This window comes from Chrysochloris asiatica, unplaced genomic scaffold (genome assembly GCF_000296735.1).
Source record: "Chrysochloris asiatica unplaced genomic scaffold, ChrAsi1.0 scaffold00040, whole genome shotgun sequence".
Taxonomy (NCBI): domain Eukaryota; kingdom Metazoa; phylum Chordata; class Mammalia; order Afrosoricida; family Chrysochloridae; genus Chrysochloris; species Chrysochloris asiatica.
The window spans coordinates 17,466,716-17,478,190 of NW_006408558.1; the positions used below are offsets into that span (position 1 = coordinate 17,466,716).

Here is an 11,475-nt window from a genome sequence, read left to right on the forward strand (position 1 = left end):
GACCCTGTACAGGGTTTCTGAGGCTGTAAATCTTTATGGGAGCAGAAAGCCTCATCTTTCTCCCGCGGAGCAGCTGGTAGTTTCGAACTTCTGACCCTGGGAATAGCAGCCCGATTCATAACTACTACGCTACCAGAGCTCCTTATATATCCAGTAAGTACCCGTATAACTCAAATGTGTATAAGCAGAGGAGGGGCACCGCATATCTGTGTTTAGTTCCCTCACACGTCTTAACATGGCCCTGGCCTTGGGTCTTCTTCTCCTGAGTCCTCAGGGCTGCCCGAAGGGGGACGTAGCACAGGGTGGTCGCTTTGGGCTTTGGAGCCAGTGGGAAGCCAAATCCTGGCTTTCAGTCCTTGGGGGCCTGGTCACAGGCCCTTCCCTGGAGGCTGAGGTGTGGCAGATACCAGCACAGTGGCAGTCTAAGTCACCCACTCCTGTGGTTTCCTGGCAGGTACTTGCTTGGGCAGGTCCCCAGAGCCATGTACTGGGCACTGATGAGTGATTCAGCCTGCTGTCCCCTGGCGATCATGTGTCCATTTTCCCAGGAGCCCAGGACCGAGCCAGAACCAGGAATGGTTCCTTGGAAGGAGAAAATGTGGGCTTTGGTTCTCTTCCTGTCAGATGTCCTTCCATTCAAGTTTTGAATTCTCAGGAAAAAGCTGCCAGTTGGATTGGCTGAGATCCCATGTCTCCTGAGGGAGCCGCGGGAACCCACTCTGGGAAAAATGGAGTTTCCAAAAATGAAACCAAGGAGGTCGTCCTTGGTTCTGATGTCCAAAGAAGGAAGAAGATGGCAGGCAGACTGAAGTCCTCAGCAGTCAGGGGCATGGGTTTTTTGGATGTAGCAGATGAAGTTTGGGATTACAATCTACTTCTTGGGTAATAAGAAGCAGGCAGGCCCAACCTGGTTCAGGAAACAGCTCTTGCTCTCTCTCCCCAGTTGCCAAGGTCACCTTGCTAGACTCCCCAGGCTGAACGGTGTGCCCATGAGCAACCAGTCCAAGGACCATGGAGAGAGCACACAACCTCTGGCTTGGGTCCCTTTCATCTGTCCCAATCTCTCCAGCCCTGATTTAATATCTGTGACAAGGAGAGAGCTGGGCTCTTAATCATTTTCTTTGCTAGTGTCTTCAGCTGCCGCCACCTTCAAACAAGATTCTTTCAAATCCATCTCTCGGGGCCTGATCTTGGGGGTTCGAAATTGAAGTCACAGACTTCTCCCTCTCATCTTCATCCCTGATCACCTGCAAAGGCTGCAAGGAGGTAGGAGGGGTCGGATTCCTTTTCCCTGAATTCATAACCAAGGCTTTTATCTGACAGGATGGGCTGGGCTGCAGTGCCAAACCACAAGGTCATTTCTCAATCACACACTAGTGGGGACCTCTTGCTCAGGTCCCTGGTCTAGTCTGTCGACAGTCCATTCTGCCCACAGTGTATCTGTTTCCTGGGATTGCTGTAACAGATGACCACAAACTCGGTGACTTGAAATAGTGGAAATCTAGTTTCTCAAAGCTCTGGAGATTGAAGTCTGAAATCAGGGTGTCAGCAGGGCTGTGCTCCCTCTAAATGACCCAGGGGAGATTCCTTCCAGGTCTCTTCCAGCCCCATGAATTCATTCTAGGACTTTGAACACCAACTCCTGCTGAGAATTTGCATTTTTCACCCCAGAAAGACTACATTTAAAACAAAAACAAAACTTTGTATTGTGAATTGAGTGGTTTGCAGACAAGAACATCAGTTTTACATTCAACAAACCATACCCTTTGTTTCATCTCGGTGATTGCAATCCCCCTCCATGGAACAATTGTCCTGCCTCTCCCTGGGGCTTCCATCTCCAGTCTACCCACCTTCCCATCCCTTTTCACCTTGGTCCTTAGGTACATGTTGCCCCTTTGATTTTGAATGTTTGACAAATAGATTACATGTTAACAAGATCCTTAGGTATACAAGTGGCACTGTGGGTTAATACACTGAACTGCAAGGTCGGTTTGAACTGCAAGGCTGGTGGTTCAAACTCACCAGCTGATCCTCAGAAACCCTATACAGAGGCGCTATGGGTTGGAACCTACTCCATGGCACTTACCAACAACGTAAGAATCCCTTGGGGATCTTGTTAAAATGGTGCCTCTGATTTAGTCTATCTGAGGTGGAAATGTACATTATCAGCAGAAGCCCAAGCTCTGATTCTTTCCTTGGCTTGTCTCCACATCACACTAGTCTCTGCTTTACCTGACCTCTCCTCTTTTATATCTCTCCTCTGTGTGTCTCTTATTAGCACACTTGTCATTGAGTTTAGGACCCACTTAGACCACAAGCTATTCTTTGAAAAGAGAACACATCTCCCTATGAGATGTCCCGCCATTCAAGTCCCCTGTTGATGGGCATTTTTTTCTGTGGTCATTGTGACTACTAACAATGTCTAAGGAAGATCAAAGAAGCATTGATGCATTCAAATGATAGTGCTGAAGAATCTTGAAAGTACTATGGATTGCCAGAAGAATCAATAAGACTTCTTCCTGTCTTGGAAGAAGTAGACCCAGGATGCTCCTTAGAAGGGAGAATGGCAAAACTTCATCGTCGTATTTTGGACATGTCAGGAAGAACCAGTCCTTGGAGAAGGATGTCATGCTTGATAAAGTGAAGCGTTGGCAAAAAAGAGGAAGACCCTTAATGAGATGGATTGGCACATAAGCAGCAACTATGGTCTCAAACGTAACAATTGTTAGAGTGTCGCAAGACCAGGCATGTTTCGTTCTGTTGTGCTGTGAGTTGGAATAGAATCAACAACAACACAATGGACAACCTTGCTAATTCCTCAGTTCATACATGAATAAGTTACTTAAACTTTCTGTGACTCCGTTTTCTCATCTATTGTTGTTTATGCTAAGTGTCATGAAGTCAGTTCCAACTCATAGAAACCCTGTATAGAGTTTTGGAGGCGTGGCTGATGGGTTTGAACTGCTGACCTTGTAGTTAGGAGCCCAGTGCTAATCTGACAGTGCCACACCAGGATTCCCCTTTCTCTTCTATAAACAGTACTGCCCTCAGGGGTGATGAGGGTTAACAAATATACCTAAAGCATAAAGCACTGGACTGCAAGGTTGGTTTGAATCATAAGGTCAGAGGTTCAAACTCACAAGTCACTCCTTGGAAACCCTATACAGGGGAACCTTTTTTTCTGCCAAGGGCCATTTGGATAATTTATAACATCATTTAATATAAATTTATGTTGTTATGAAAAAAGCTTCTAGATTTAGTGAATTTTGAGTCCCGCCTACTCTTGCCTTGGCAGGGCCAGACCATACAATTTTGAGGGCTTGCCATATAAGGTCACTATAAGTTGGAACTGACTTGATGACACTGGGCTGGCAGAGGTTGCCATTGTTGTTAGGTGCCATCGAGTCAGCACCGACTCATAGTGACCCTCTGCACAACAGAACAAAACACTGCCCGACCCTGCGCCAACATCACCATCGCTGCTACACCTGAGCCCATCGCTGTTGTCACTATACCAATCCATCTCATTGGGGGGTCTTTCTCTTTATCTCCAACCCTCCACTTTACCAAACATGATCTCCTTCTCCAAGACTGTTCCCTCCTGATTACATGTCCAAAGTATGAAAGATGAAATCTGACCATCCTGGCTTCCAAGGAGCACTCTGGCTGTACTTTTTCCAATTCAGATCTGTTGGTTCTACGGGCAGTCCATGGTACTTTCAATATTCTCCTCCAACACCAGAACTCAAATGCATCAATTCTTCTACGGTCTTCCTTTATGTACTGTCCAACTTTCACATGCATATGCTCTTAGAACCTGCAAGATAAATTCCTAGTGGTGGAATGTGGTGGGGGTAGGGTGGGGATAACTGAAGAAATATTCATTTCTCTGACATCTCCTCCCTGGATCCAAAGTTTTCCCACAGGTGACATCCGTTCCAGCCTGTAACCCTAGTCAATGCACCAATACCACGTACCCAATTCCTGGGCAGTTCAGAGAGCCCTGACCTTGCGTCCAGGGCTTTCAGGCACCCCACCCAGACGCCCACCCTCAATGCCTCTAGGCTGTGGGAGCAGGGCAGGCATTCCTGAAGCAGCCTCTGACCTCAGCCTTTGAGTGACTTTACTGCAAAGTCTCAACTTGGTACAAGAGCTCTCAGAAAGAGATTGGGAGGATGCTGATGTCTCTTAAGTTCCCCCCTACGTGGACGCCCCTCTTTGGACAGGTGGTGGAAGTCTGACACTGGCAGGGTTCCCCAATGTAGGGTACTCTCCAGCTCCTCCCCTCCAACCACTCCTGGGAGCTCTGAAGTTTCCATCCAATAGGAGGCACCCCCATTGACCCTGTCCCGCTCCATCTTTAGCAACCTGAATGGTGACAAGGTGTCTCTCCTCACACTTAGCTGCTCAGCCGCCCCTAAGTTCCAGGCTGGGGAACTCCTTTCTCTACCCAGTTCCCAAATACCCTGGAGCAAGTCCCCTGACAGGCAGCCAGCCCCACCCCACACACTCGATGTGCCGTGGAGTGGGTTCCGACTCATAGCGACCCCGTATAGGGTTTCCAAGGCTGTAAGTCTTTACGGGAACAGAAAGCCTCATCTTTCTCCTGTGGAACAGCTGGTAGTTTTGAACTGCTGACCTTGAGGTTCGCAGCCCGATTCGTAACCACTACGCTACCAGAGCTCCTGACACACTCATTGGAGAACATGTTTTCATTTCCTGATGCTAGTCTTCTCTCAAGGAGCTCTGGTAACATAATGGTTACGACTCAGACTGTGAACTGCAAGGTCAGCAGTTCGAAACTACCAGCTGCTCCGTGGGAGAAAGATGAGGCTTTTTGTTTCCATAAAGATTTATAGCCTCGGAAACCCTGTACGGGGTCACTGAGTCGGAACTGCCTCGGAAACCCTGTACAGGGTCACTATGAGTCAGAACCGACTCCATGACACATAACAACAAGTCTTCTCTCTGGGTCCTCCAGGGCAGGAACATGGATCATCTCTCTCTCTTTTTCAAAATCCTCTTCCTGTTTTTGAAGCTCAGTAAACACAGCCTGAACTGACTGTCCCAGAAAGATACTCCAGTTTGTGGCTTAAGATCCAAATACTCAGGCCCCCACCCTGTCCCTCACTACCCCCACCACCCACCACCCTGACAGTGGGAGATCCCAAGAAACACAGTTCACAGCATGGCTTCTCCTACAACTTTTATTGGTCCTGGGAAAAGGAAGAAGGTACCCTGTCACCACCCAAAGACCCTGTGACCCTCACTGCTTCCCATTGCCATTGATGGGGAGGTTCTGGTGCTCGGGGGAGGCCAGGAAGACCTTGAGTTTGGGCCGTGCGCTGAGTCTCGCCACATAAGCCGAGAGCAGGGGGAAGGCGTCCAGGCAGCTGGGGGCCAGCACTTGGTGGTTCAGCAGTAGATCCAGCAGGTTGTAATCGACAAAGGAGATCTATAGGCAGAGGGCAAGGGGGCTTCAGCAGGTGGGAGCAGCTGCTTGGCTGGCTCACAAGCTCTCGGTCCCCTCAGAGAAGGTGGCACAGAAGCGGAGTGGGGTGGGCAGAGCCCATGCTCACCTGGTCACCCACGATGAAGGCTTGGCCCCCCTTGTTTTTGGACAGCAGGGTCTCAAAGGGCTTCAGGTGGTTGGACAGTGCCTTCACATAGTCATCCTTGCCTGCCTCCTGCCCCAAAGAGTCCACTGTGTACCATCCGCTTCATGTGACTGGCCACCCCAGTCTGGCTCAGCCCTCAGGCGCCCCCTTCTGTTTGTCCCACATGACTAACACCACCCCCAGGCTGGGGGCAGGGAGCCCCAGTGCTCTGTGCTCACTCCCACTCCCAGACCACTGTCCACAACTGCCCATGCAGATGTTGAACTCTCTCTGCCTCACTCCTGCCTTCTCGGTTGACTGCAAAGCCTTTGAGCTGGCTCCTCCCAGCATCCTTCTGGACCTCACACTTGGGCAATGTCCTGCTTACTGTCCTGGAGCAGGGCCAACCCTGTTGCTTGGTTCAGGCTTTCCTGTGGTCCCAGCTCCAGACCCTCCATCTCTCATATACATGTACACACACAAACACATCAGCACACACATGCCAGAATACACTGGCCACACACATAGACTCAAGCACATGTCCAAGCACACATACACTCATGCTCAAACATATATTCACATACACACACACATGTTCAGGGACACGTGTGTGCACACACAGAGCATACATTTACACAATCAAGCACACATATTCAAATACACACGTGCACATGTTTGACTGTACTCACATATGTGTATGCCTTGTGCACGCATGCATATACTAACACATCTGAGAACATATATGTATGCACACAAGCGTATGATAAACACATGCTAGAGAACACATACATTGCTCACACACGTAAACATTTGTGTGCACCTCATACATACATGAGCTCACATGTTCGTGAACACCTCCATACACACATGCTCATGCATTCACACTTAAACACAGGTCCACACAGGTACTTGTACACGAGCACATACATGCTCTGCCTCTGCTAAACTGGTCCCAGGCCCCCAAATATGCTTGCAGCTGAGAGTGCCCTCTTTCCAGAAGCTGCCTATAGATACTCCTCCTCCAAGAAGCCCTCCTGGCCTTCCCCACTGAAGCCCATGTCTCTTATCCTTGTACTGCTACTTGTCTGTGGTCTGCCCTCAGGCAGTGAGGCTGAAGTCTGTCTTGTCCATCACATGATCTCTAGCACAGAGTCTAACCAGCCCAGGCATCCTGCCCAAGACACTCCAGGAAGCCCCTTTCTTGGTTTATTCGCAGTGCCCACCAGAGGCCTGCACTCACGTAGTTGGTATAGATGAGGGTGATGTATTTGCAGCGCAGGTCCTCTACGCCATCATTCACCATGTCCACCAGGGCTGCCTCCTGAGGGTCCTTCCCATAGAGCCCTGGGGAGCAGGAGGGGGCAGTGTGACTGGGCACCTGGCCAACACACAACCCGTGACTGACCCACTCACAAGCATGTGGCAGGCTCCAAGCTCAGTGGGAGGAGGGGAGGGGAGGTGGATACATGATGGGAAAAGGGAAAGAGGAATGGGTGACTGGGATACACAGTGGGGACTACAGGTTGGGCTTGACCTGGGGGCCAGTTCCTCAATTTCAGTGGGCCTCGTGTCCACAACTGCAAAATGAGGTGCATGCATATACAAACATACGTATGCTTGACCAGAGTCCGATGGCTAGCCATGGGAGGGGTTCGGGAACAGAGGATGCCACACTAACCCCTACCATGGGCTAGGTTCCTGGACTCACCGAGGGAGCGGCCCAGGTGCCGCAGGATGGCATTGGACTGGTACAGAGTGAGGTCTCCGTCCTGGAACTTAGGGAGCTGCCCATACAGCTGGGGGGGACAATAGCTTGGTAAGGGGCACTCAATGCAGCTGCAGCCAATGGCAGCTCCCCAGGCCCATCCCTGTCCCCTGTCCCCCTTGGACACTCACACAGGAGGCCTTGAGCTGGCCCTGCATCCAGGTCTCCTTGGTCACCACCTCCTCCTTCCAGCTCTGGCCCTGGTCAGCCAGCAACATGCGCATGGCCTCGCAGCGCCCTGGAGCACAAGGGGTGTGGGGTGGGGCACCATCTCACAGCACACAGGGAGGGGGCGTGCCTGGGATGGGGTTGGACACTCCAGCCTTTGGGAGCCTCTGGACAGGGCCTGGGGAAGGAGGCTCGGTGGGCTCTGAACCAGAGGGAGGGATAAAGGGGCCTGGAGTCTCCCCCAGGTGGTGAAGGGTCCCTGGGCTGCAGTCCCCCAACCTCTGCCACGCCTGTTTCCCAGCCATAGGTCCCTACCTCGAACGGGAAAGTAGACAATGGTGTAGGGTGGCACTAAGGGACACAAAGAAAAGTCTGTCAGAGCCTGGGAGAAGGTTGTTGGGGGTGCACTGCCTGCCCTCCCCAGGGATCCCATTCCCAGCCCAGAGTGCTCAGGGCTCCACAGGAGTTAGTCTCTCGCGCTGGGGGCGCCAGGGGACCCTAGGAACCCCAATCCCACGCTGGAGCCGTTATGGGCCCCTAAGATCCCCTTCCTGGAGCTGGGGGGAGTCCTGGGCCTTCCGGAGACTCCCGACTCGATGCTGGGAAAGCCAGCCCCCTGGGAGCCCCGGCAGATACTGCAAGCTTTCCAGATTCCCGGGGGTCCGGTTCCCAAGCTGGGCACGCGCCGAGCCAGTGGCCCAGTCCGCGCGCAGACTCACTGCTGAACTGATGGCGGTGCAGGCGGCGGCGACAACAGAGCTCCGGCCTCAGGTCCCCGTGGCCTCCGAGCCTTATAAGGGTCGCTCCGCCCCAGCCCGCCCGAATGCTGAGTCATTGCGCTGGCGGAGCTGAAGCTCCCGCCTCCCGAAGGGGCTGAACCCTGCCCCACAGAGGGCGCCCTGAGCCGGCCAGCCTCCTCCGGGGTCCCGCGCCTTCTTCCCGGATTGGAACACCTATCCGGCTCGCAACCCGGGAGCTCTGGGGCCCTGCGCTCCGCATCTGCACGGAGAGGTCCTCGACGGCCTCCTCGTATGCTCAGTCCGCAGAAGGCCCCCCTCATCACGCTGCCGCGCGCCAGATTCCACACCCGGAACCGCACTCTCGCCCCGCAGAGGGCGCCCCCTGGACCCTCGCCATCCCACTGCGAACGCAGCCTCTCCCACTTGGGCCACACCGGACCTTTCTCCCGTGGAAACACCGTGGGGTGTGTGGACTCTCTGTTAGGGCGGACATTTAGGTTCTAGAAGGTCTAGAAGTCTCGCTCTTTCCTATGCTGGGATCACACTGGTTCCCACAATCGGGTAGTGTACAGAGACATCCACACACCCGGCCTGTATGTTGCTTTTTTAAGACATCAGCCGTTTGTCACATTGGATTCTTGTGATAGCCGCTGTTGACTCTTCCTTTTTCTCTAAATGAAATGAGACCTTGTTTCACCACGTTTCCCACCATGTGGAAAATCTACCTCATTCCTTATAAATAGAGGATAACGCTACAAGTACTGACAAGACAGTAACATTGTTTTAGAAGTCCATCTGGGCTTTAGATGGAGAACCACCCTCTATTTTTAAAAGAAGCAGTGTCAAGAACTTGAAACCCTCCAACACTGCTGATGGGAATGTAAAATGGTGCTACCACCATGGAACATTCAGAAAATAAAAATTAGAATTCCTATGTTATTGTTCAGGAGCTCTGGTAGCGTAGTGGTTACGAATCGGGCTGCGAACCTTAAGGTCAGCGGTTCAAAAATACCAGCCGCTCCGCGGGAGAAAGATGAGGCTTTCTACTCCCGTAAGGATTTACACCCTCGGAAACCCTGTACAGGGTCGCTATGGGTCGGAACCGACTCGACGGCACTTAACAACAACAACAACATGTTATTGTTGCTGTTAAATGCCATTAAGTCAGTTCCCACTCACAGAGGCCCTGTTTTGAAGAGTGACTGATGGGTTTGAACCTCCGACTTTTGTGATTAGCAGTCCAGTACTTATCCTATAATGCCACATGGGGACAGAATTACCACATGACCCACTGTTGTTATTATTTAGTGAGCGCCATGGAGTTGGTTCCAACCTCATAGCAATCCTGTATAGGGTTTTCAAGGAGCAACTGGTAGGTTTCAACTACTGACCTTTCAGTTAGCAATCCAGTGCCGCACTAGGAAGTCACATGACCCATTTGTTATTGTTACGTGCAGTAGTGTCTAGTTCGGACCCATAGCGACCCTGTATAGGGTTTCCAAGGAGCAGCTGGTGTATTTGAACCACTGCCCTTGCAGTTCAAACTCACCTTGTGGTCCAGCACTTTTCATACAGCACCACACCAGTTAAGGTGCAATAATCCCCAATGATGAAATCTATCATGTAATGACCAAGCTGTGATCATCACAGATCTGATGTTATTATCTAGGGGATTATAAATCTTCACTTCTGTAATGTTAATGAGAAATCCTGGTGTGGCACTGTAGCATCAACACTGGATTGGGAAACACAAGGTCGGTGGTTCAAACTCACCAGCAGCTCCTTGGAAACCCTATACAGGGTCGCGATGAGTCGGAACCAACTCGACAACACTTAGCAACAACAACAGTGATGTTAATGGGGCCGATGCAATAGACAGGATTAGGTTTTATTTGAGTCCACCTCTTTTCCGATATAAAAGCAGAGAGAGAAGTTAGCAAAGAAAGAGGGACCCACTACCACCAAAAAAGAAAAGCCAGGAGTAGAATGCATCCTTTGGACCTGGGCAGGACCTGGGGTCCTGCCCTGTGAAACTGCCAGATCTGGGGGAAGGGTTGATGCCAGAACTCCAGGAGACGTCCAAGGACTAGTCCAGCCAATGCTGAAAGGAGGCAAGAGTTTTTCTCCCAAGCTGGAGCTCTGAAGTCCGACTTCTAATCTCCTCAACTGTGGTGGGATTTTATGTGTATTTTAACACACACACACGCATACACGCGCGCGCAACCACACATGCACGCAAAAACATCAGCAATTGTTGGAGGCTGTTCTGACCCAAGAGCACGAAACAAAGCTGTGTTCCTGGTGGCATGGAGAATAATACTATTTAATCCCACTTGTCTGGGTCTCATATGTCTGAACTCCCTGATAGCAATGGCGGGGCAGCCAGACCAACAGTGAAGGTCTATTCACAGAGTGGGCTGAGCACCAAGGCTGGAGGGGAGCCAGACTTGATGAGGGAGATGTGCTGGCCCAGGTTGGGGCAGGGCCCTGGACCACGTCACCCCCTAATGGAAGTGCCTGAACTTGGTGCCTGTGTAGTTAAGGGGGCCCAGGGAAGAAGCCCAAGGGAGACTGAGGGGTCCCCTCCTTCTTTGAGTTGAGGACCCCACACTACTGGTCCAGGCCCTGTTGAGCGGTGTGTGTGTGTGTGTGTGTGTGTATGTGAGTGTGTGAGTGTGTGAGTCAAAATGGGCAGAAAGGGTTCACAAAAGTCAGAAAGAAATCCCAGTCTGGAGCTGAGCAGAGCCAGGGGGTGGCATCAGGAGAATAGGGCTCCTTCCAGAAAGCCCGACCTTCTTCTTCCTTGCCCCTCCCTGAACAGTCATGGAGAAGCACCTTCAAGAGGTAGGTTTCCTTTTCTGTGAACAATGGCAGAGCAAACACTCTTCTGATTGGCCCTTGGAGCCCAGCTGTGGAGGAGGAGGCTGATCCCACATTAATGGGGCAGGGCTGGTACACTCTGTTCAGCCTTAGGGGCTGTCACAAGCTCCAGACAGGTACCCCAAAGGCCTATGGGGGATCAGACATGGAGCAATGGGGTGGTATCCTCGGGACTGGCCCAGCCAGAGACAGTACAGGCAGTTCCAAAACAGCCATCTCCCTGGGCTGCGGAACTTTCTCCAAGTTCTGTCCCCAAGGTCTGGTCTGGAGTGTCTCTTGCCTATCCTCCCTCCCCGCCCATCTCACACACTCCATCTCCCTCTTG

The 11,475-nt window shown here is 51.6% G+C and overlaps 1 protein-coding gene across 1 annotated transcript; it reads right to left on the reverse strand.

Moving 5' to 3' along the window:
- Positions 1-5,266: 5,266 nt before the first annotated feature.
- GSTP1 (glutathione S-transferase pi 1) lies at positions 5,267-8,590 on the reverse strand. The gene is made up of 7 exons (XM_006861057.1): positions 8,500-8,590; positions 7,846-7,881; positions 7,494-7,600; positions 7,306-7,393; positions 6,838-6,941; positions 5,580-5,687; positions 5,267-5,455 (listed from the first exon to the last, which is right to left on the reverse strand). Exons 1-7 carry the CDS (start codon positions 8,588-8,590, stop codon positions 5,267-5,269), a joined length of 723 nt encoding a protein of 240 aa, XP_006861119.1.
- Between the last annotated feature and the right edge of the window lie 2,885 nt (positions 8,591-11,475).